General features: G+C 42.5%; 9 protein-coding genes across 14 annotated transcripts; 4 read left to right on the top strand and 5 right to left on the bottom strand.

Moving 5' to 3' along the window:
• The first annotated feature begins 1,025 nt into the window (after window positions 1–1,025).
• Window positions 1,026–2,343, top strand: Obp99c (Odorant-binding protein 99c). The gene is made up of 2 exons (XM_017244559.3): window positions 1,026–1,183; window positions 1,872–2,343. Exons 1-2 carry the CDS (start codon window positions 1,142–1,144, stop codon window positions 2,268–2,270), a joined length of 441 nt encoding a protein of 146 aa, XP_017100048.2. The 5' UTR covers window positions 1,026–1,141; the 3' UTR covers window positions 2,271–2,343.
• Gycalpha99B (guanylate cyclase 1 soluble subunit alpha 2) lies at window positions 2,318–5,838 on the bottom strand. 5 transcript variants are annotated; one of them, XM_017244558.3, is made up of 5 exons: window positions 5,669–5,838; window positions 4,445–4,716; window positions 4,150–4,390; window positions 2,743–4,091; window positions 2,318–2,686 (listed from the first exon to the last, which is right to left on the bottom strand). In XM_017244558.3, the coding sequence occupies exons 2-5, from the start codon at window positions 4,678–4,680 to the stop codon at window positions 2,482–2,484; spliced, it is 2,031 nt and encodes a 676-aa protein (XP_017100047.2). In that variant the 5' UTR covers window positions 4,681–4,716; window positions 5,669–5,838; the 3' UTR covers window positions 2,318–2,481. The 5 variants fall into 5 exon arrangements, with proteins under 5 accessions (XP_017100047.2, XP_070137514.1, XP_070137516.1 ...); XM_070281413.1 differs by lacking the exon at window positions 5,669–5,838 and adding an exon at window positions 4,910–4,949; XM_070281415.1 differs by lacking the exon at window positions 5,669–5,838 and adding an exon at window positions 4,928–4,944.
• Window positions 5,839–6,179: 341 nt separating this feature from the next.
• Window positions 6,180–8,363, top strand: LOC108127421 (lysoplasmalogenase TMEM86A). The gene is made up of 4 exons (XM_017244476.3): window positions 6,180–6,547; window positions 7,344–7,513; window positions 7,570–7,760; window positions 7,822–8,363. The coding sequence occupies exons 1-4, from the start codon at window positions 6,527–6,529 to the stop codon at window positions 8,151–8,153; spliced, it is 714 nt and encodes a 237-aa protein (XP_017099965.2). The 5' UTR covers window positions 6,180–6,526; the 3' UTR covers window positions 8,154–8,363.
• Window positions 8,364–8,917: 554 nt separating this feature from the next.
• On the top strand, window positions 8,918–10,126 carry Bub3 (mitotic checkpoint protein Bub3). Its single transcript, XM_017244574.3, has 2 exons — window positions 8,918–9,200; window positions 9,253–10,126. Exons 1-2 carry the CDS (start codon window positions 9,009–9,011, stop codon window positions 10,039–10,041), a joined length of 981 nt encoding a protein of 326 aa, XP_017100063.1. The 5' UTR covers window positions 8,918–9,008; the 3' UTR covers window positions 10,042–10,126.
• ppk19 (pickpocket 19) lies at window positions 10,124–11,900 on the bottom strand. Its single transcript, XM_017244573.3, has 5 exons — window positions 11,077–11,900; window positions 10,869–11,021; window positions 10,683–10,812; window positions 10,425–10,614; window positions 10,124–10,367 (listed from the first exon to the last, which is right to left on the bottom strand). The coding sequence occupies exons 1-5, from the start codon at window positions 11,896–11,898 to the stop codon at window positions 10,124–10,126; spliced, it is 1,539 nt and encodes a 512-aa protein (XP_017100062.2). The 5' UTR covers window positions 11,899–11,900.
• A 53-nt stretch (window positions 11,901–11,953) lies between these two features.
• Window positions 11,954–12,636, bottom strand: Obp99a (Odorant-binding protein 99a). Its single transcript, XM_017244575.3, has 2 exons — window positions 12,502–12,636; window positions 11,954–12,414 (listed from the first exon to the last, which is right to left on the bottom strand). Exons 1-2 carry the CDS (start codon window positions 12,538–12,540, stop codon window positions 12,025–12,027), a joined length of 429 nt encoding a protein of 142 aa, XP_017100064.1. The 5' UTR covers window positions 12,541–12,636; the 3' UTR covers window positions 11,954–12,024.
• A 776-nt stretch (window positions 12,637–13,412) lies between these two features.
• Window positions 13,413–15,169, bottom strand: ppk30 (pickpocket 30). Of its 2 annotated transcripts, XM_017244590.3 has the most exons (6): window positions 15,030–15,169; window positions 14,390–14,966; window positions 14,177–14,326; window positions 13,931–14,117; window positions 13,639–13,875; window positions 13,413–13,581 (listed from the first exon to the last, which is right to left on the bottom strand). In XM_017244590.3, exons 1-6 carry the CDS (start codon window positions 15,131–15,133, stop codon window positions 13,475–13,477), a joined length of 1,362 nt encoding a protein of 453 aa, XP_017100079.2. In that variant the 5' UTR covers window positions 15,134–15,169; the 3' UTR covers window positions 13,413–13,474. The 2 variants fall into 2 exon arrangements, with proteins under 2 accessions (XP_017100079.2, XP_017100078.2); XM_017244589.3 differs by having other exon boundaries at window positions 13,413–13,875.
• ppk20 (pickpocket 20) lies at window positions 13,609–17,429 on the top strand. The gene is made up of 8 exons (XM_017244455.2): window positions 13,609–13,675; window positions 15,077–15,560; window positions 15,624–16,278; window positions 16,337–16,637; window positions 16,704–16,751; window positions 16,804–16,948; window positions 17,008–17,114; window positions 17,170–17,429. Exons 2-8 carry the CDS (start codon window positions 15,412–15,414, stop codon window positions 17,427–17,429), a joined length of 1,665 nt encoding a protein of 554 aa, XP_017099944.2. The 5' UTR covers window positions 13,609–13,675; window positions 15,077–15,411.
• A 52-nt stretch (window positions 17,430–17,481) lies between these two features.
• Window positions 17,482–19,497, bottom strand: ppk21 (pickpocket 21). The gene is made up of 7 exons (XM_017244456.2): window positions 19,283–19,497; window positions 18,697–19,231; window positions 18,231–18,636; window positions 18,122–18,175; window positions 17,918–18,053; window positions 17,747–17,859; window positions 17,482–17,690 (listed from the first exon to the last, which is right to left on the bottom strand). Exons 1-7 carry the CDS (start codon window positions 19,495–19,497, stop codon window positions 17,482–17,484), a joined length of 1,668 nt encoding a protein of 555 aa, XP_017099945.2.
• Window positions 19,498–23,807: the final 4,310 nt, after the last annotated feature.

Raw genomic sequence — 23,807 nt, 5'->3', positions numbered from 1 at the left:
GAACCACTGGAAGATGGTAATCATGACCATTGTTTTGGGGTACTCGCATAAACACTGTTTCCGATTCCGACCTACCCAACAGGATCTCTTTCGTTTTTTTACTTTGGTCCTGACAACCCTGACATATAACCCTCTGGTAGGACTTGCCTCCTTTGAATAATAATAGTTTTGAAGAGCCGTACGCCCCTTTCGAGGCAACTGTTATTAGTTGAAAGGGCGCGTGGTTCCCAGCAAACCATCAAGTTTTGAAAACTACTCACAGAAAAACATTTATATACACATATAGTGCTCGAAATCATCCCAATGGTAATGACAACTCTTATTTGCCTGGGGCAGTATTTAATTTTGGACTCGACAGCCAGCTGTGAATTTTATTTGATTAAATTAAACACGATTGCATGGGCTTGCATAATGGCCGCCGAACTGTCAGTTGGCCACTTGGGTTTTTTAATGGGTGAAAGCTAGGCAGCTAGCGATCTCTGTTATCAGCTATTATATAGTAGCTGTCTACACATATATAAGTAGGAAATCTGTTCCATTGGGGATTCTACATAGCTATTAAGGTGATAAGAAATCAAGTGCAATGTCACGGCGAATGAGCGATTTTATATAGAAGTATTAGGACTTTTTCGTATAATTTTGAGCTCTGATGAAAAAGTTATATGCTAACTTACCTGGTTTATCCAAAGCGCTTACCTATTTTTTGCTAAATAATTATTAGTTCTTAATACATTAGGATGGCGAAATGTTTACTATTACAAATGATGAATTAAAAGTATTATAATAAACTTTTGTAAATAGGAAATTTAGCGATTATTATCGGAAGAATCTATTCAATAAACAAGTTAATCAGCAAACAAGTTTTGCAAAGTAAATAGAGCCAAGCGAGAGCTCAATTGAAGCGATAGTCTGGGTTATAGACTCAGTCTCAGAATTATCAGTGAGCGGGAATGCAATAAAAATAATATATTCCACACCGTCCAGTGTCTTAGAGGCTTATCTCTGAACTTATGACATAGAAATTATCTCAAGAGAGCATAGAATCGAACGATTAACTATAAATCTAGCTAACTTAGCCGCCTCCACTTCAGTTTAATATTACAACTGAGTCGAGATCGTGCATCTATAAATTACAGTCGCTATGCTAAAGTTTCTGATCGTGGTTCTGGCCTTGTGCAGTGTGGTGTGTAAAAATTAAAATGCAAAAATAAAAATTAAAAATAGTTACTCTGTTTGAGTTTAAACATTGTTAGCTTAAGTTTAGGTAGAAAAATACTTAAGAGCTTCAAAAGTTTTTAAAAAATATATTCCTTAATGTATATGGAAAATATAAAAATCAAAGCTAATTATCATGACTTAAATATATACGATAGAATGAAAAGACTTGTTAATTCTTTTTTATAAAAAAAGAACAATATTTTTTTAATTTCGGTGTCTTATATAATGTTTTAAACGTACATGAATGAATGTGAATGTAATAAATGTGCCGGATGTGTAATCTTTCATTTCTAAAATATTCCCTTTGTGTATTATCTGAGATGTAGAAATACGACGTGTTTGTTAGTCAGTTCGTAGAAAAGATTAAAGGAATTTTTTGTATCTATTTAGCACGATTTCCTTGAAAACAATTTAGTTATCATCACTATTATACTACGTTTTTGTAACCAAAAGCATTAGGCTTTTAAGTTTAAACTTACGAATTTTACATGAAACAGAAAGGCTTAACTAAAATCAAAATATATCAACCCAATTTTATGTATTAAATATATGCATTTTATTATTTTTAGCTTAGGGTTTTCTAGATATAGTCCAGAGATTGAGATTTTGATAAATAAATGACTAATTTACCCTTAAACCCTTTTTTTAAACAGGCCTTTGCCGAGTGGCAGCCCAAGACTGGCGATGAAATCAAGAAAATCCGCGTAGAGTGCCTGAAGGAGAGTCCCCTGAGCAACGACCAGGTGGCCCAATTGAAGCAGCTGGTCTTCCCCGATGAGCCGGAGGTGCGCAAGTACTTGGAGTGCACGGCCACCAAGCTGGAGATATTCTGCACTGTCGAGGGCTACCACGCCGACCGCCTGGCCAAGCAGTTCAAAATGGATCTGACCGAGGAGGAGGCCCTGAAGATCGCCCAGGGCTGTGTCGACTCCAACCCCCAGCAGAGCCCCTCGGATGTGTGGGCTTTCCGTGGACATCAGTGCATGATGGCCAGCAAGATCGGTGACAAGGTGCGGGCCTTTGTTCGGTCCAAGCAGGAGGCCAAGGCTTAAGGTTAAGAGTTCTTTGTTGACGTAAAATAAAAATATTTTCGCGATCATTTGTGCGGGAATGCAACCATTCGAATCAGATAGTTTATTGATTTTCTTATTTTTTGGGAAAAGCAGGCAACAGGCAAAACCACAATACAAGTGCACCAAACTACTGACTACTGAGCGTGTGGATCTAAGGGAGATTATCAGTTTCCGGGCGATTCTCGACATCCTAGGCATCGCCACCCTCCGATATGGTCTTCATGGCTGCATTGATGTGCTCCACCAGGGGCAGGCTGCTGTCCAGCGCCGGGTTACGGTAGCCCTCCAGGAAGTAGCAGGTCTCGGTGCCTTCCGGATTGGGGAACTCCTTGGGCAGGCAGCCCGGTTCGCGGGGCTGCAGGTCGAAATCGAAGCCCTCGTGCTTTGTCAGCCAACTAAAATAGGGTTTGGAAAGGTATTATGGATGTTTCAGAGATCTATTGCAACTTACTCTTTAGTGGTTGGGCTAACATTGATTTTAAGAGCCTCGCTGCCCGACTCGAACTTGTTGGCTATGGTGACACTGTGCCCGAAGAGACAGTACCTGGGCATCTTTCTGCCCACCACTCCGGCCAGGACGGTGCCTGTGTGGAGGCCAATTCTCATTTTGATTTGCTCGCCGTCGTGGGTGATGTGCTTGGAGCAGGCATCGATCATCTTCAGGGCCATCCAGGCCACCTTGTGGGCATCGTAGATGGAGGCGCGGTGAAGTCCGCTAGCCACACAGTAGGCATCGCCAATGGTCTCCACCTTGTAGACGTCGAAGAAGTCACAGAACTCGTCAAAGTCCTTGTACAGGCCCTCGAGCATGCTGATCACCATGAAGGGCGTGGCCCGTGAACAGATGCTTGTGAATCCGACAATGTCGCTGAAGAGGATTGTCACATCCGGGTAGGTCTTCGCATCGATGGAGGAGCCTAGCCAGAGCTTCTCGGCGATCTCCGCCGGGAAGATCAAGTGCAGCAGGCTGACGTTCTTCTTTCGCTCCTTGGTTACCGCCGAGTTGGCCTCCTCTATGCTGCTCTTGAGTTTATCCATCCGGCGACGCAGCCCGTCCTGGGCACGAGCCTGCTCTCCCACCAAGATTACCTCCCTGGTGGCGTCGTGCAGGGGGATGTCCGAAATGAAAAGCCCATTGCAGGTGAGCCCGTCCAGCCCATCCAAGAAGGGTGAGCCCATAAACAGCAAGGAATTCGACTCCGGGCAATGGACCATCTGACCCTTAATCTCCAAGCCGATGGCCGGAAAATCGGTAACGCCCGGCGGACTGTTCAAGCCAATCAGGAAAGGGGTGTAAGTGCGGCGCACAATGTCCCGGAATTTCATGGTTAATCCTTTGGGCCTTTTGAAATCGAAGTAAGTGCTCGCCTGGCAGCCAAAGTCGGCCAAATAGGGCTTATACAGCTTGCTGAATCCCCGACCCAGTTGCACCAACTCCAGTTGCTCGTTCATGATGAAATGCCAGGGGAACATCTTACAGAAGCTCGACGAGTTCATTTGCAGGTCGGAGGCATTGCTCGAGTTGCTCCTCTGCACGGTTTCTGGAATGGTCTTGCTTACGAAAGCCGGACGCCCCATCAGCATGGTCTGGGAGCTATCCTTGACGAGCGAGAAGAGGTAACGATAGCGACGGGCATCACCTTCTACGGGTTCGATTTTGATGTTCACATCCACCTTGTACAGCATCCTGGTGAGGGCTTTCAATGAACCCAAGAGTAGCCAGGCAATGACAGGTCTCTCCGAGGTGAAGATCAGCTCACCCTCGCCGGCACAGACAAAGCCAGTGTCGGTAACATCGTCCTGTTTTATAATAGGTTAATTTATTAAGATGTTAAATCTTAAAAAATGTATAACACACCTCCTGTAACTTGAGCACATCGTAGACTCCATCGAGTGAGCCCAAAAACTCCTGAAGATCGGTTCCCAGACAACGAAAAGCCCTTTCAATGATTCCAGTGCAGCAACAGGTGATCAACTCCTCACCCAAAAGCACCAGAATCTCGCTGGCACTTGCCTCGTCCATTTTCAAAAGCAACTCCTGGATATCGGCCAGGTAATCGTAATTGGCGCAGCTCTTAAAGGTTTGGGGATCCAGTTTTCTGATGTGGGGTTTTGAATTTATCTTTAGTTTTTCAATAGTTTCTCACACTTACAATTTATGTATGTTGGGCCAGTTCTGCCGATACTTGGCCACCAAGGAAGTGACTGCAGTATTGAGATCCTCGTTCGAGGGAGCCGTCAGGAGCTGGATGGCCATCTGGAGGTGAGTGAGGGTCAGGGCATCGTCGGAGAGCTCCTCGTCCTCGAGTGCCCAGTGGGTGCCAGGGTCGGCGATGACCGAGGGCTGGCGTGTCAGCGAGTCCGCTCGCCTGAAGAAAGGACACGCCATATTGCGTGTTTGATGTGAGAGGGGTCTCTGTTCGATCTATTTTGGGGATAACATACAAAAGGTTATAAGCAGGCTCTTTAAACAATTCAATTAAGTGAAGGAAATCAATCACTAGGAAATTAAAGCTTTCACTTAATAAGATGTGATTGTAATGAGATTTAATTTGAGTTTTGTGGCATGATTACTGAAATAAGTGAATATTTTGTTATATAACTCTTGAAAAGATGACCTGGTTTTAACAAGTTACTTTACTAAACACTATATTTCCCCTGTTCAATACTCAATATCCTTATAGCCCTATAAAAGTCAATCAATCTAAATTGAATTCCGCATTTAGATTTATCTTTATTTAATGAGTTTTTCCTTGAAAATATTGTCAATGATGATTTGATGTGTATCGTGCATTTTCCGCCCAGGACTTTCCCGTTTTTTTTTCCCTTTGCTCAAGTTCAACGTGCACTTGTGTGAGTGGGTGGTTGGGTGGCTGGGCCGTATCTGCTGCGGGTACGCGAGCCACCCACTGGCCCACAAAGGGACATGCTCCTCTGCTTGTGTCTTCTCAGCTCGAGTGGCTTTTGTGTGTGTGTGTGTGAGTGGGGCTTTCCTCTGAGGTCAAGTGTATGCCAGTCGTTCTTGGCAAGGCGCTCACTCTTGCTTTCTGGCCGACAGCATTACCATAATTTTATTTTGCATAATTCATAAGAAGTGTACACAGTACACTTTTAGCCCTAAAGCGGCCGACCATCCATCCATCCTGGCCAGCTGCTGGTATTCCTCGATATGTGTCAGTGGTCAGCTTTAATTTTCACCACCCCCAGTGCCCCCCTCCTTTACAGGAGTGTGTATTTGCTTACAGGAAGCCTGGCCCTAGCCTGCCTGGCCCACCCCCCATGGATACACAATTTTCCAGCTCTGGGCCAAGTTTTTCCTGCTTGCTGCACCAGTAATTTTAATAATTTCCACAATATACTTTTAGGCAGCCACTTACCCGCGGGCCGAAGAAAAACTTGTAACAATTTTCACTGCACTTTTCCTTGCACACAGGCTTTACAAACCAAAAGTGGCCTGTGTGGAAATTTTTGTGGAAATTTTAACAGCTGAGCTGGATTTTCGCACGCAACTGAAAACAGAATGAACAGGAACTTTGGCCAAAAATAAGGCTAAAGTGTAAAGCTGGCGAAAAAGTTTTGAGCCGGAACAGAGCTTCGGGGCAAGCTTTGTCCGCCGAGCAAGTGAAAGTGTGCAGAGATTGTTGCATTGTTTTGAAAGAAGAAAGCGAACTGAGAGAGAAAAGCCAGAGAGAGGGTGGAAAGCAGAGCGCATGCTTCTACTTGATGCTGGAGCTTTTTCGGCGGTCATTTCTCCAAGTTCTCGATTGACCTGTTGCTTGAGAATCGCTCTCCCAAGGTACTGCTCTCTTCTGGGCTCTCTCCGTGATAATAACAAAGGTGGAAAATAATCAATCTGCCCTCCTGTATCTGTATCTGAGTATCTGCAGAGTATGCTGCATGTGCTGCACACTCGTGTCCGGCAAACGAATAAAAAACTTTTCACTCTCCAGCTCTCGACGGCAATCAAAACTTTTAGCGTTGTCCGGCCCAGTCCAGCGAATCGGACTAAAATTTCTACACTTTTACTTTGACGTTGGCCGCAAGCGAGAAACGTGTTCTTTTGGGTTTTCGGTTCGCTTCGATTCGGTTCTTTTTATTGCTTTTATTCGCTGAGGGGGCGAGTTTGTTTTTTTTCTTCTTTGATTATTTTTGAATCCGTGTGAAAGTGCAGCCTGGACTTGACGAACTTAAACTGCCGCTAATAGTTGCAATTAGCTAAACTCATAATCGCCGCAATGAGCGACTTTGGAAAATTTGTAAGTGCCAGTGTATGTTTAGATACGCTATGCATACAGTATCTAGATATGAAAACACAAGCCTCTAGCTTGAGTGTGCGTGCACTGCGGATGCTTTATCTAACCGCAGAAAGTGGGTCTCTATAAAAAGAATGCAGAGCTTCGTCCTTGACCTTGCACACTGCCATCCACATCCACAGACCATCTGCCGGAGAGCGCTCTCGGAGCTTCCGCACTGAAAGCGAAAGTTTAAGCCAATTATCCCTTGCCACGGTCTTCTTAAATGCACACCCCCTGTCCAAGCTTACCGCTCAAACATCCCCCTGGGGCCGAAAATGTTCGGCAGGGGGCAGCTAACCCGCAAACGCTTAATCTAATCACTTCGAAAACGGTTCCACTTTATTAATCGGGTCGGCCGACTGTGTATTTTGGACTCTTTACGGATCGATTAGACATAATCTCAACGATTATTTTTGGCCCAAGCAACTGGTTTTATAAATTATTTTAAATAAATAAATATTAGAAGATAATATACTATATATTTGTATATGTAATTTAAATATTGTATACATCTAATGAATTAAAGTTCAATCTAAGGTGCTACAATAGACTTAGGATTTTTTACTGATTCATTCAAGTTTTAAATTCCAAGATACAATTTCATTTAACAAAAACATGAACTCATTTGACTCATTCGTTTGATATTATCAATCATAAAACAACAAGCTGCTTTTAACTTAAAACACATGTTAATGGTTTTCGATAATTGTATAAACATGGCGAAATACTAATAAAAACATGTTTAACTTAATTAAAGGCTAAAACACATGGCCCAAAGCTGGTGCCTTTTCTCGTGACTCTTATTCTGTACTTCTCGCTGGTGCGGAAGGATCCCCAAGGAGAACTATGGACCACAGTGGTCAAATGTTTACCGATCGTGGCTCTGATGTTCTATATTGTGGCCAAGGGGTTTTCGCTCAAAAAAGGGTAAGATCATTAAATATTTAATTCTAATCTAAAATAACTTTCAAATTGAATTTTAGATACCGTCGCTCCCTTTGGATACTTCTAGGATTGATCTTCTCCTGCGGCGGTGATGCTCTGCTGAATATCAACCTTTTCCCCTTCGGCATGATATCCTTTGGGGTGGCCCACGTCTTCTATATTAGCGCTTTTGGTTGGAAACCAATCAAGTGGCTAATTGGATTGGTTCTCTATGTGGCCGTTACACTTTGTGAGTTATTACTAACTGAGGGAAATAATAATGTAAATTTTAAATAATTTTCCAATTTCAGTTGTATATTTTGTCCATAACAAACTGGATGAGATCCTCATAATTGGAGTGCCCATTTATTGTTACCTGATTACCACCATGTTGTGGCGATCTCTGGCCAGAGCTGTGGATGTCAAGAGCTTCTTGGCCATTTTTTGTGCCGTTGGAGCCATTCTTTTTGTGATTTCCGATGCTTTGATCGCAGTCACCATGTTTGTGGGCGTGCCCCTGCCCTGTGCCCGCCTCCAGATCATGATCACCTACTATGCCGCCCAGTTCGCCATTGCGCTAAGCACGGCGGACGAAGGACCCTCAAAGGACCAGACTCGTTCTTTTCGCAAGAAAATCAAGTAAAGCCAAAGACCTTCAATGCTCAGCAGTAGAAATCGCATAAATTACATGAACGCAACCACCAAAATTAGTACTTCCATAATGTCTAGGTTAATGCCAGTTATGTGTGTTTGTTTCCGCATCCAAGTAGACTAGTGTAATTCAAGATTTCTTATGTATATGTTGATGGATGCGGAGACGATTTTCTTAGAGTTTAGTAGATGTTTGTTGAATTAAAATAAACAAAAAATTATACCAAGTTATAGTTCAAAAAACGGAATTAGAGTAAATGATTGAGGGGATTGGGGTTTAATTTAAAAGTTAAATATAATTCCTCCTACAAAAAAACTTAAATATCTTAACTTTGCACATACTTTTCTAATTTTAGACATTTTAAATAAACTAAGTATGAAATATTGTTATTTTTCTATATTTTTTTTAAAGAATATTGTTATTCCATACAATAGTTTACCTGTGAAATTTAAGCAAACTATTTTTTAACTGATGTAAGAGCGCCACCTGCGAATTCTACATTCTACTTTGAATTCTACATATTAGAGATGGAAATATACTGCTGAAGTAATGACTCACGCGAACGCTGTGTCAGCGCTTCATGGTGTAGTAAAATAAGAATAATGTGACATGGCAAAGTTAAAAATAATTTTTTTAGTCATTAAAAATATATTTGACAACTATAACTTTAAAAAAATATGTAATCTTAGATATATTTAAATATTATGATGTTTTATAAAACCCTCTGGCATCCCTGTTATGCGGTATTTTTCAACACTGTGAGACGCCGGCTGAGGAATTTTTTCGGCGGTCAATTATAGCAATTTGTTTGGTTTATAGATAACTTATACTGCCTGAGTAGACAAAATGCGACCCCCAGAGTTCAAGCTAAACAACCCGCCAGAGGACCTCATCTCGGCGGTGAAATTTGGCCCCAAGTCCAACCAGTTCATGGCAGCGTCCTCCTGGGACGGAACTCTGCGCTTCTACGATGTGGCGGCAAATCAGATGCGACAGAAATTCCTGCAGGATGCACCGATATTGGACTGCGCCTTTATGGTGAGTACTTAACCATACTTATAAAGAACTCCACTAATTGCCTGACTTGTAGGACATTGTTCACGTGGTCAGCGGCTCCCTGGATAACCAGCTCCGCCTGTTCGATGTGAACACCCAAACGGACAGCATTGTGGGTGCCCACGAGGAGCCCATCAGGTGCGTCGAGCACGCTGAATACGTCAACGGCATTCTCACCGGCAGCTGGGACCGAAATGTTAAGCTGTGGGATATGCGCGAGAAACGCTGCGTCGGCACCTACGAGCAGAACAATGGAAAAGTGTACTCCATGTCTGTGATCGACGAGAAGATCGTGGTGGCTACCTCCGATCGCAAGGTTCTTATTTGGGATCTGCGCAAGATGGACAGCTACATAATGAAGCGAGAATCCTCGCTCAAGTACCAGACCCGCTGTATTCGGTTGTTCCCCAACAAAGAGGGCTACGTAATGTCCTCCATCGAGGGACGAGTGGCCGTGGAGTACCTGGACCATGATCCCGAAGTGCAGCGCCGCAAGTTCGCCTTCAAGTGCCACCGGAATAGGGATCAAAACATTGAGCAAATTTTCCCGGTCAATGCCCTGAGCTTCCACAATGTTTACCAGACATTCGCCACCGGTGGCTCCGATGGCATTGTAAACATCTGGGATGGCTTTAACAAGAAGCGCCTGTGCCAGTTCCACGAGTACGACACATCGATTTCCACACTCAATTTCAGCTCGGATGGTAGCGCCTTGGCCATCGGCTGCTCCTATTTGGACCAACTGCCAGAGACACCAACCTCCGTGCCACATCCGGCTATTTATATACGCTACCCCACAGATCAGGAAACCAAGCAGAAATAGTGTGCCTCTTGATTACGGGAGAAAGCTCTCCTATTTAATTGTTTATTTTCGGACAGATTAAATATATGTGTATTGATATAAGCTACTTGATCCGCTTCATGCATTTTTCATATCTACTTTTGAGCAGGGCCCACAGTATCTTTGCCAAAAGGACGCCAACTTCCACGAAACTCAATGCAGAGGCTCCCATGTACAGGCTGATAATGCCGCCAAAGTTGGCCAACAAATCGAGGTCCGTGTACTTGAGTTTGGTGATGATTTTGGTCATAACACGCTGGCCATAATATACCTGAGCTCTAATCAGACTGTCGGTTGAATTTTTGGGACTTGAAAGTGAAAGGGAGAATGTCTATATGAAAGAAGTATTCTAGTTTCCAACTTACTAATTTAACTTTCGCACGTTGAGAGTCATTTGGTATTGCCGAGAATTGCAGTTGTCGGGACAGTCGCAGAAATGACCCCGACTGGAGTCTTTGATATATTTGTCCTGGTCTCGGGTCTTTGAATAGCTAAAGATGTCTGAATTGGCAGCCAAGCATTGCCCATCAGTCACTGCACATTCCCTAGTGCCACCTGAAAGAAAATCCATGGATTGAGATATGAAAATTAGAATAAAACAGCTTTCTATAATCTATAATCACCAATTGGAGGAAGAAACACCGGCGCGGAGCAATTGCAGGTGTTGAGCACCACATGATGAAGGCATACTGCCAAGCAATTTTCTCGATTGTAGGGTAGACTGGTGTTTCTGTACAATGGATTCTTTTCGCTCTAGAAATAAACTTTGAAACTCAATATTTGTTTTGGAATAGCGTACTTTAACTGACATCGAAGTAGCAACGCCTTTTAATGGGACTCATGAAGAGCGTGTTTGTGGAGGTTTCAACCACCCTCGGATGCACTGCCACAAAGTTCTCGGTGTGCGGATACAGGTGGTACATCATCTTGTTGGACCACTGCCTGGGCTGTTTGATCATCAACTGAAAACCAAAACTATGTACTATGTAATTTTAAAATAAATATAATCCAGCTTACATTCATTCCGAAAGGAATATGTGTGCCTTCCCGCACAAACGCATAGCTCACGTTGAGGGTAAACTTAAGACCCGATTCCTCGCCGGCAGTACTTAGTCTGTAGGGATAGAATTTGTTGGTCAACTGTTTCTTTTGCGAGTGCTCGGAGATCAGGGAGTTGAACACCAGGCACTGGCCCTTCTCCGTTTGTTCGGGGACGAACAGCTTGCAGCAGTCGTAGGAAGTTTCATCGAATTCGCAGGAATCTTTCACAAAAAGCTCATCGCATCTGTAGGCCAGATAGTTGATCAACTTCATCATGGACATGGATCCTAGCTCAGTCAGATTTCTCTTGGAAAGGACACTAGCACTTTTAAAATTTTCAAACGAAGTCAGTTCCAGGACGTGTAGCAGTTGGCGAAATGATTCCCGAAGATCCTCGTCTGGATTTCGGGGCAGGAAACGCTTTATAGCACTCTCAGCTCGATCCCAGTTGACATGACTCCAAGGACACACGGCCACCGCAGGAAATTCGATGTGATACACAGGCTGTTGGGTAGTTTCGATCAAGCTAACCAGAACTTGTTCGTCGAGACGGGCCCTCAGAACGGAGTACATGCTCAAGCCTCCTATGGTGGCTCCCAGGACAATCGCTAGCCACAAGGACTTCTGCCAGAGGTGTCGCTCTTCGAACACATACAACATTCCATGGATAGTGGAATGTTTCAGGGATTGTCGTAATCTCTCCAGGCACTTATTAGTCGGCGGTCTCTGCTTGAAACGCAGCAAGCCCTGACCACGACCAGGTCGCGGTGCCACAAGTTCTCTGGTGTAGAGCAACATCACAATTGAGCTACTTTGAATGGAATTGGGGTTCAAAAGGAGCAACTAAAGTAAGTAACTTGTCGAAAAGTCAAGGTGTTTATTAACTTAATTAATGCTTATTAGTAACTACGGCTAATCAACCCTCTAGGCCTTGGGGGCCAGGCTCTTCTTGATCTGCTCCAGGTTGTTCTTCAGCAGGCAAGTGGCTCCGCGGTAGGCCCACTCGCAGGCGTTGGAGCCCTGCTCGTTCTTGTCAACGCACTGGGCAAGGCTCTCGTGGGCAACGCTGTCATGGTCGGCGTGAGTGCCCACCAGCTGCTGGTGAACGTTCTCCACGTTGAAACCGTTCTCCACATCAAACAGGCCCCACTTGGTGAAGACGCACTTGAGATAGCACTGGGTCTTGGGGTCGTTGGGGTACTCCCACTTGGTGAACTTCTCAACAAGATCCGCAGGGACAGCCAGTTCCTTGACGCACTCCTCCCGGTAGGCCAGCATGTCGTGGCGGTTCTTGACCACGTAATCAGCCGAGGCCTATCACAGCAGGGTAGAAATAAATTAATATTTTTAGGTCAAATCCATAGGACTATCAGCCAGGGTTCAACTGGGCCAAGCACTCACCAGGCTAATCAGCACACAGATGGCGACAAAGACCTTCATTTTAGGGCTATCTTTCCGACTGCTTTCTCCGACGATCGAGCGAAGACTGTGTCTGCCCCTTGCCAGACACCTGCTATTTATACCCCTACGCTGGGACAGATCCGGGGAGTGGACTTGGTACCTGCTGGTCGATCTATAAGGGAGGCACCACAACGTGAGATTATGCTCCTCTGTTGGGATTATTTATGCTGCCGATTCTTTTGTGATCTCGGCATTCAATTTCAAGAGCTGTGATGTGAGTGCCCAAGTGGACAACAATGGATTTGTTGATGCCATCCGATAACCCAAAGTTCGTCGCAGCTGTTGATACGATCACCCCACTCCCCTTTAATCTCTGCCAAATTATCACCCTAATCTGTTTCATTTTTGCAAATAAAAATAATTAAATTATAATCAATATTTGAAACATTGTTGGCAAACAAAGTTGAACCACTGATCTATTAAATATACAGTTTAAGTTAATTTTATTTTATAATTGAGAAAAAAGCTTGAGTATAAATTATATTATTCCTTCTATTTCAGAATTTACTTATAAAGATTACAGGAATATATTAAAAATCGTATTAAAAGCTTGTACAATATACAAACAGATTAATTAGAATATTTCCTTTTTCTCAATCACTGCTCCCCATTTTTTCCAGTGCAGTTGAACAAACCTTATGGATTCTAATATGTGAACACTAAACCTTCCGATAACCTATAATTTTATTGTGTCTGGTTGGGGGCTGCACTTGAAAATTTTCCACTGCCTCAGTAGCAGGTAGTTCAACTAAAGACAATTTTCTAAATGCGTTTTTGTTCTGGATTTATTTCTGTGTTTGTGTGAGAAGAGAGTGTTGTTTTTTTTAAATTTGTATATTATTACAGGTAAGGAAACGTGAGAAATCAGGTGCTGGCTGGATGGAAGATCGAAAGATTGGAGAGCAGAGCCACATCAGTTGGGCTGGGAGAGTCGACAGCAAGCGAAGCGATCCAGAAAGGCATTGACAAAGCCCAGAACAGAAACACCCATAATCAGACCTGCTATTCCTCCATAGGAAACTGAGCATAAAAAACCAAAGGTTACAATCGAAATAAAAAATCGGAATATGGACCTACCCATGAGATCAATGAGGGTGAATCGCAGCATGGAGCGGTAAGAGAAAAGGGTCTCCTCCTGAAAATACACATCTATTTCGATTTCCGTCGAGTGACTGGTGAAGGTGCTCAGTTTCTCGGTATAAGTAGAGGTATGGAACTGGGTGTGATCGCATAGGGGAAAGCATCCGCAGTCCACGGTGGTAAACTTGTTATCCCTGGACTCTTCGATTATGTTGCTCATGGAAAATAAAGAAACTAATTATTATTTTTTAGACTAAATGGTTAATATTGTATCTTTTCGTAAGCTCACGTTTGTGATTGTCAATACAAGCCAGATCTGGCAGGTTACAAGGATGGGTTTCCTCCCTTTTTCCAATTTCGGTAATATTCTCACCATTTGCAGCTATAGCAGAAGGTAGCACGCAGCGACACTTCTCCAAAAGGTACGTCAAGTGACATTTGTAGATGCAGTCCGAACGATTTTGTTTGTCTTCGTCCTATAAAAAGATATTTATATGTAGTATCTTTTGATTTAAAAATGTTACATTTTATTTACTATAAAATGACAACGACGCATTGCCACCGGTCGCGCTTTAACATCCACTTCGGCTGTAAAACGCAGAGGTTCTACTGGCACTACAATACGATCTTCGGAGGAGTAGTCTATTTTCATGCCCAGATATTCTGAGGGTTCATGAATAATTACCTGAAAAAAGAAGTACACGTTTAGCTTATACAAGTTAACTATAATAAACTATAAGTTACTTACCCCCACCGACTTTAGGTTAAATAATTGTTGTTTCCGATTAATTTTCACATTCAAGCCACTTAAAGATCCCGAGAAGGCCACCGACCAGGGCCACGTTTTATCAGCATTTTGAACTCTTACCGAGTTAAAGACATAGGCATATCCTTGAAAGCTCTTTGTGGATCGAAACAGATCGCAGCAATTCATTGGCTTTCGCCTCCAACTGCATTCGGTAAAAAACTGAGCACAGTTTATCTGCCAAGAGTTTGAAAAACCCCAACCATAAGGATCCAAGCCCTGGAATTCTCTTGACTCTGTGATGTTTTTGTCGGGGATTTTAGACGAATTTTCTGTTCTCCAAATAACTGATTGTAAATAATTGTAGGCTTTGATGAAGTTTTGAGACTTTTCCGTATCTCCATTGCTGGCTATATGAACGGGCATAATGGTTACGGCTGGAAAATTGATCTCGGAAACATGCATGTCGGTTCTTTCTATAGTCGTCTGTACCCAAAAGTAGAAATAGCGCTCCGACGACAGAATACACACATAGGCAGTGGATATGGCTAACACGACTTTAATGGGAATGCGAGAGTACCTTGAGGGGAATAATATATTTTATTAAAATATTATTTTTATTTTAGTGTCAGGGATAATTTACCTCCTGGCTGTAGCCCAACAACTTTCCTCTTTTTTATTCTTTTCCAGTGGCTCATCATCATTACTGTCGAAGGACACTCCATGCTTGCACACAACTTCGCCCATTTCGCTCAACAATTGGACTGCCGAAGCTGGGAAATTATGGCTAATTGGCAGGTCGACTGGCTAATCAGTGAGTGCGACACCCACTTTTGTCACCAAACTTATCAATAACCGGAAACATAACTACTCAATTACAAAGCTCGGGCCGGTAATGGATAGGCTATCGGATAAAAAATGTCTCCGCCTCAATTACAAGTCCAACTATCTGTTCGGATTACAGCCATAAAAGGGTTCGTCTGGCTAGGGAGCAGAGCCCAGTGATTGAGTGACTCGCCGCCAGAATGGCTAAAAGTGAAAAGACCCTGTTGGCAGGAAGTCCCAGCAAAGGATTTGGTGTTTTGGCAAAGGAATACTTTCGAATGTACTGCGAAAAGACAAATATACACTGTATTCGCTATCTTTATGATCCCCAGTTGCACAACGTGGAGAAGTGAGAGAATATTGTCGCTATAATCCTTAAAAATAACTAACAAATTTGTTGAATATTCGACAGACTTATTTGGTGTGTCCTGCTCATCATCAGCATTGCCCTGTGCTGGTTCTTTTACTTGATGCTCTCGGAACGCTTTGTGTCCCAGAAACTACAGACAGTTGTCCATGATCCGCAATATCCTGTGTTCCTGGTCGAGTTTCCTGCCGTAGGGATTTGCACGGACAACCGAGTCAACTGGAGTCGTCTGGAGGCGGCAAAAAATCAATTTCTGCCAGCCAATTCCAGCACGGAGATGGTCGAGAGTTTCACCGTGCTGGTAAGCAGATTAGAGACCCTTCGGTTCGGTGACTTTGTTACCAGTTTGTCCCAATTGGAAGATGATAACCTGGAGGCAGTGTCGTTCGTGAATTTAACCTCTTTGGCCTATTTCATGACCCTCAGTTGCGAGGATATTTTGGTTAAAAACTCCTGTCGTTGGCGAAACTCACTTTTCGATTGCTGCGAATATTTTGTTATGGAGAAAACCGAGTACGGGTTTTGTTTGATATTCAATTCCGACATATCCCCACGATCTAAGGAAATTAAGAAAAAAGAGGGAGTCAACTTCTATCCCCGGCATAATGCCAAGGCAGGTCAGAGTACTGGATTGAATTTCGATTTGGTGCTAAATGAGAGCTTTAAAAGGCCCAATTCGGAGGCCAACGATAACGTCTATGTAAGGATAACACCTTCTAAAGTAAATTCAAAAAGAAATAATCATGTATTCTTAATAGATAATGATCAAGAAACCGGATCAACTTAATAATGTAATCTATTCCATGACTCAAAACACTGAGACCTATGTAACAGTACGACCGGACTTGACTTGGACGGATGACAGCACTCGCAGTATCCCGCCGGAGCGCAGAAATTGTCTCTTCGCTGAGGAGCAGTCGGAGCTGGATTCCCACGATTCGGCCAAAAGATTTGGAAAACCTTTTCAGCTCACAAACTGCTTGAATCGGTGCCACGAATCCTACCTGGTTCAGCTGTGCAACTGCTCCCTTCCCATATTCTTTCTTTACAATCACAGGGGTTCGTTTCAGATACACTCAAAGAAAATAGGGATTATAATAGTTTTCTAATATCTGTTTTTTTCAGTCAAAGAATGTGACTCGGTTAGCTTGCGTTGCCTGGCTCGGCATAATGGTAGGAATTATTTTTCGAAATACATTCATTCAATATCCGCTCTCTTTACAAGATATTTTCAGTTACGACAAACGCAGAGACGAGGATGCCCTGTTCAGCGCCACGAAACCTGGAATGACCTGTTCCTGTTTGGTGAACTGCTACCTGCTCGAATACTACACAGCCACAACCACGCTGCCTTTGTCTGACCGTAAAATGTAGATTGAAATTAAATCAGTCTTTGGTTAAAAAAAAAAACGAATTCCTTTCTTTACAGTCCCAAGAATCCGCAACAGAAACTCTTCAAGGTGGATGTACACTACCAGGTGGAAACAACTCCTTTGTACCGAACTAGTCTGGAGTTTACCATTATTGATTTGATAGGTACTGCCTTATGTTATAGATAGTTAAATATATATACTTATTAAATTTTTAACAGCAAATCTGGGAGGGATCTTTGGCCTCTGCCTAGGTGCTTCCATGGTCAGTGCCTTTGAACTAATTTATTATTTAACCGTGGGTCTGGTCATGCATCTCTACGACAACCACTACTATGGAGTTTTAAATAATCAACTCAAAATGCAATGGCATTCGTTCAAAAGATACCTTAAAAACGAAGTCGGTAATTTGGCCGATAATCCTGGGAACCAAAAGGACAAACTGAGGCATCCTTTTAACGATAGAAAGAATGCTTGGTAACTCATATGATTGATATTTATTTATTGATATTATACATATTATACTCTCTTTACTAATATCTGTATTTAATTGGTGTAATTTTTCTTGGGCCCAACTGAATATTAATGATAGGAGTGTGGGTTTGAGATTGGTTCAAAGTATCATCCAATTTTCTATCGCCATGCAAGTACAAAAATAACCCAATCGTAAAGTAATAAACTAATTCAAAAGCACTTAGAAGAGAGGCTCCCAAAAACAAACCAATTATGCCTCCAAAACTAGCTGAAATTAGGCAAAAATATATTTAATTCTCAGGATTTAAAATTACTTGAACTAACCCAAAAGTTCCACAAAAGTGAAACGCATGGTAGTTTGATATTGAATAAACCAACCAGATTGATAGAAAATTTCAACTCGCATTGTTCCCACATCGGTATCAGTGTCATTGTTACTGAAAAATATGTTATTTATAATTAGTGATACTATATTTAAAGTGATAAGCCATTTACTCCATTGGAGTGCTGGTGAAAACACGATCAAAAATTAGTTGTTTACAACTGGTGAAGCAGTCACAGATCATGCTTTCTTCGTAAAGATGAGCCACATAGTCCTTCTCCTCTGGATGTCTTTCAGTACTGAAGACAACTAGGATATTAATGTGAAATATTTTTTTAGCTTTATTTTAATGCATAAATTCGAGAAATAAAACCTACGTCTATTATCATAGAGACACTTAAAATCCGAAGCTTTGCAGACAGTAAAGTTATCTGGAAAAATATTGAATTAATAATTAAAATTGAATTAAAATTATGTTTTGTTTACCTTTATCAGTGACAGGAAAGAATATAGATGGATTACATTTGCACAAATTAACGACATTCTCCTGATGGCACTTGCTGCGGCAGTTTCCCATCCAATACTCAAAGCCCGGGAGGGTTTTATAGGCAGGATGATCGATTTCGTCCGGAAAAATGCATCGCCTTACTTCTGGCGTAACTGCACGGGTCCGTTCGTCAGTATCTGTAAGGCGAGGCGCAATACTGACACGGGAATGCGCCTCATGTGGCACGAGGCGCACCACATCGCTCCACTGTTGCGGCTGCTTAATCATCAAGTATACGCCACGTCGACCGCGGGTAATTAGGGATCTATTGAGTCGCAGGAAAACATCCAATCCAGACCCCTCGCCATATTGGGGGGTGCTCAAGGGATAATACTTATTGTCTTTCTGTTTCAAGATAAGCTTTAAAATCAGAAATAATATTTAAATAAGATGTAAGAAACTCACCGCCTTTCTCCTAGACTCTGGACTTATCTCCCCATTAAATACGTAACACAGCCCCGACTCCGTAAACTGCAGCTCGAAATATTCGCAACAGTTTATGGGATTACCTCTCCATCGACACGAGAAGATTAAATGTTCGCATTTAACCTGAATATATTTAAAGACTTCAGCCAAATCCAATCCGTTCAGCAAGTGAAGGTCAGCAGTCAGGGTTTCGTTGGAAAAGAATCTTGACATTTCACCCAAGCGGCTTAAGTGCGGATCGGATGCAGCATAAAAGAATTTAATGAAGAGGTCCTTTTGAATGTCGGATACATTGGGCCCCAGGAAGTGGGAAGTCGCTTCGTTCTCCAAAACAATCCAGTTCATTCTGTTTCTCGGACAAAGGCCAATCGATGGAAAAGGAACGCGGAAAATCGGATGCATGGTGTTCCGGATGGTAGTTTGAATTCTTATCGATTGGTACAAGTTATTCAGATCCACATAGACCACAATGGCACCAATGCTGGTGGTTATGAGAATCAGAAGCCAAATGATTCTATTAGAAAGTATATTAAGCTCTTAAGTGGGTAACTAGCTCTTTTCTCACCTCTCGAAATGCTTCATTTTGGGATCAGCCAAATATCTTATGCCATGAACGGAGGATATCATAGCATATTCCTTTAAATATGGCCACAGAAGCCCTATTTTATGTCTTAGACCTCTAACTTTAGCCACAGGCTGTGGCTTGGTCACATCCAATTTTACGCCATAGTTTCCATAAATTGGCCGCCTCGGCCTGGGAAACTCCTTAGGATAAATCATCACTTGACTGACTTGGGATAAAAATATCTTAGTTGTGATTCCCGCGGCGGTTGTTAACATATTAAGAATTCAAATTAAATTTTGGCGTCGAAGAAAAGTCTTTGCCGCATTGAACTCAATCAAAAAGCAATTATTCGAAGTGGTCAGAGGGGTGGCAGGCCAGAGGGTAACCAGTCTGCGAGTGGTGCTCTTACCCAAGCAAAGCTTAAATCACGCACACAATTAACACTTGAATGCGGGGGAGTGGGGGTGGCAGGACTAAAAGTGGACAAGGACGAGCAACTTGTTTACTCAACTCAATTCAGGCGAAAGACAGTGGTTACTGCAGAACATTTTTTGATGGTTTTGAAATATTAAAGACTAAAAATAATAAAGTCCAACCTTATTAAATAGTCTCTTTATTTAAGCATTGTTCCAATTATAAGTCTATGAATTTTTCCGGGTATAGTTTAAGAAATATCACCCACCGTCCAGAGACTGGGGGTGAGCGGAAGTCAGCTGTCCATTGGCAGCGTAATCCTCCGCTGACCCGACTGTTTGTTCGTTCATTAAACGGACCTCCTAAGAGCCAAGGAGGAGTCTGCGTTACTTTTTATTGAGTGCTGGTCAAAAGCCATTGGAGGGGGGTATGGGTAGAGTGCTGGGGATGTCGGGCAAATGTCGGACATTCTTGTCCCACTCAGTCTGTTTGTCTGTCACCCCAATTGTTTTGTGTAAACAACTGAAAATATTTTCGATTTATCATTGCGTGCATTCCACGTCCTTGTCAAATGTCTTCTTCGATTGCCGGACGGCCATCGGGATCTTTGTGGATTGGTAGCGTGATTTATTTGTCCGCCAAACTATGCCACAACTTTTGGATTTGATTTTCTCGAACTCAAGGAATTAAAAGCTGGGGATTGAAGTCAACTTAGGAGGGAATCCGCTCCTGATCACAAAAACGGGCGGGACACTCACAGACATGTGTAAGCCTGCTAATCCCAGCATTATGGACAACCCGGTTGGTTGCCAATTAGCGTTGTGTCAATCAAACATGGTTTGCCACGCTCTGCCGGGACATTGAATGCCAATTGATTTGCGCGATGGCTCACAATTTTTGGCAAATGGTCGCGGGCTAAAAGTGGTTTTGAAAACCGCACCGGGCTAAATGGCAATTTCGAAAATTTTCCGCCTGATTGATGGCTATTAATCTAGGTATATCGTTCGTATAATTGACAGTTGAATGAGTCATTTGCAGGATACCGAGGTTCATGTTTCAGAAAATTACCCACAATTGAGATAACACAAAGGTATCCAAATAAATAGAATCCAATTCATTTATTTAAATAATTTTGTTCTTCAACCTCGCTTTAACAGAAGTCAAGCTTATGTTAATGACCCTTTTTTAATTTCGTTGAAGAGCATTGCGCCCAAAGCGTTTATCCTGAAAACTGATTCCTTACACCATCAATTTGATCCCTGAGAAAACTGTAAAGGCTTCGATTCACAGGATTAAAGCCCCTTCGGCTGCGAAGTGTAACTTCCATCCGTCTTCATTATGCACAGTTGCCGGGAAACACTCCCCGAGTGAAATCTTCTGATGAGTAGTTATAAATAAAATTTCCTCAAAATATACACGCACGCACACATGACATAAAATCGACTCCGGCCAGACGTTAATGACTTCCGCTTTCCCTCGGAAACTTTCAGTTTTACTTTCACTTTAACTTGGTATCCTGGCGCGTGTGCAACAATTTCGTTTCATCATCATCCTCGTCGCTGGGTTCAAGTTCATGTGGCCTATTAAGCACAGACAGTATTAATGGTCAGTGGTGTGCATAATGGGGGCTTTAAATTTTGTATGGCATTCTAAAATAGACATATTATTACCTTTAAAATAAAACATTCAAATATTTTCCATAAAAAAAGAAACCCTATAGATATAATAAGAAAGGCTGAGTGATTTCCAGGAATCCTTTCCTGCGAGTGTCCTGTCTACGCCACTGCATCACCGCATCCTCGAGAAGAAAGTCAGGGCAAGCGAAAAAGGAAAGGACCGGCAATCCCGAATCAGACTCGTAGAACGAGTTTTGTTGCCCACCCGTTCAAAATTCAATCTCACTTTTATGAGGCAACAGAAACGTGACAAGCCGCCGACTGTCACCGTCGCCGTCACCCAGGAGTGACAGGATCAAGCAGCCAGGGAAAGGGGTAGGGTAGGACATTCTCCCTGAATGTTGCCAACTGCCAGTTAGACTGTCAAGTGTCTGGCAGAATGCCATTTAAATATGCAAATTCGGTTTAAAACGAACTTTAACTCGTTCGGTGCCGCGCTAATTTGCATGTTTCGCACCGCGGCATTGTCTTCAATTCGGGGCTTGGTGTCTTCTAACTGCTTCGTAATTGCGTTTATATTTTGATGGCTAAATCCTGCCGAAACCAAGCCAAGTCAAGCCGAGCCGTGCTCCAGAAAATTCTAGGCTCCATCACTTCCGCTCGCCGGAGCGAAAGACTCAAAGCTGCCATAAACAAGCCGAGTAATGCGTGTTAATTATTTAATAATATTAAAGGATTACAAGCCATGAACCCGAACCGCCATTTGCCATTTTGCCTGATTGATGAGGCCAACATTTAAGCCACTGCCTATCCCCCTTCCCACCATTTTGCTACGATTTTGAACAAGTATTTGCCATTGATGGGGCGCCTGTCAAACGGCCAAGGCTGTTGACTTGCTTGAGCCCCGGGAAAGGTGTTTTGTTTTATATCCATAGAGGGAAGAGTCGAGGATAGGGACCCGTAAAAGGACTACGAGTCAGTAGATATTCTCTGCCACCCGCAACGCTTGTCGCTTGCAAGTAATTTGAATAATTTTCTGAAGAAGTGCAAAATTTGCATATGAAATCTGCAATCTCGCATGCGGCAAGGCGGCGGGGGGACAAGAGTTTTTCCACACATTTGCAGCGGCAGCTGCATTGACTCAGACGCATTCAGGCAGCAGGAAGTTGGCACTGCTCTTGATTCTGGTCCTTCGAAGCAGTTAAAAAAATGGTCAGAACACTGCAGCTTACTAAAATATGAAGTTTAAGATGAGGGTCCAAATAGGGTTATATGAGTTAAAGTACCCGAAAAAAGAGTCTACCAGGCCACTTGAATTGGCAGCCCTGGAAGGTCAACATTTTTCTCAGTGAACCAGTTATCCTGCGGGGTCGACGGGTGGCTGGGCGAGATGCTTTTAACTTGTCTATGCAAATGCAAATGTTTGTACGCAATCGAGGAATAAACAAATGTGCTCCCAGTGTGTGTGTGGAAAGTGTGTTTGTGCGTTTGCCCTTGTCGAGCTGTTCGCTTTTCGAAAAAAGTTTGCTTTTGCGAAACCCAATGTGAGTTATGGGCGGAAGAAAATTAAGAAAACTTCATATAATTGATGTCATGCATTTTTAATCTCATTCCAGCCGGCTTTCCATTTGCATTTTCCTATTTTGGTTTCATCTTGGAATTTCTTCTACTTTCGTTACGGTTCGGTTCGCTTGACGATCTCCAAAACTAAATGTGGTATATATTTGCGTATATATTAGAATTCTTTAATAGAGAATGATAGCACTTAAGCTCTCAATTAAAACATTTTGCTGGGGTGGTTATACTGATTTCGTACAACTGCTGTTCACATATGTAAATATTATGGCTTTCCTCGCCATTTTAATTACTTCTCGTAGACGGAATTCCTTAATTTGGTGCTCTTCACACATCCTGCATGTGAAGAAAATAATAAAAACGGTCTTTACACATGCAAAATGCAATAAATGAGAGGAGAATGCACTGTGCCAAGCATCAAGTAGCGAAAGGATGCCAGGACACCCCAAAGCTTGTAGAAATTCGACCAAGCCCCACAAGTGTGTCAGTGTGTGTCAGGGGAGCTCGCACAATTTAAGCTCAGAGTATTTAATTTGAAAGTTTGCTTAACAACTTTTTAAATACCTAATGTGTGAAACTGCTGCACAAGTATTTTGTGTGCTACATTTTTCCCTTGGAATTTTTGTGTCAAAAATTACAAAGGATGAGGAAAAAAATGTATCAAATAGCATACAAAATTGATGAATTAGCTGAGGAATGTTTAATATTTATTGCACAGTGACAAAAAATAGAGTTTATTATTTTCTATTTATATTTTAGACATGCATTTTTAATATAAAATAATTATTTTCTGCCTCAAGAGGCACAAAGCTGTTAAGAAGTTAGAAAGTTAATTTTTACAACAAACCAATTTTCATTCTGAAACGCTCCTGACTGGAACTGTTCTACATCTCAAAGAATGCTGGCCATATTACAGTCTG

The sequence above is a fragment of the Drosophila bipectinata genome, chromosome 3R (assembly GCF_030179905.1).
Source record: "Drosophila bipectinata strain 14024-0381.07 chromosome 3R, DbipHiC1v2, whole genome shotgun sequence".
Classification (NCBI taxonomy): Eukaryota; Metazoa; Arthropoda; class Insecta; order Diptera; family Drosophilidae; genus Drosophila; species Drosophila bipectinata.
The sequence above is the reverse complement of the archived record's forward strand: the minus strand, read 5'-3'. Positions and strand labels throughout refer to the sequence as shown.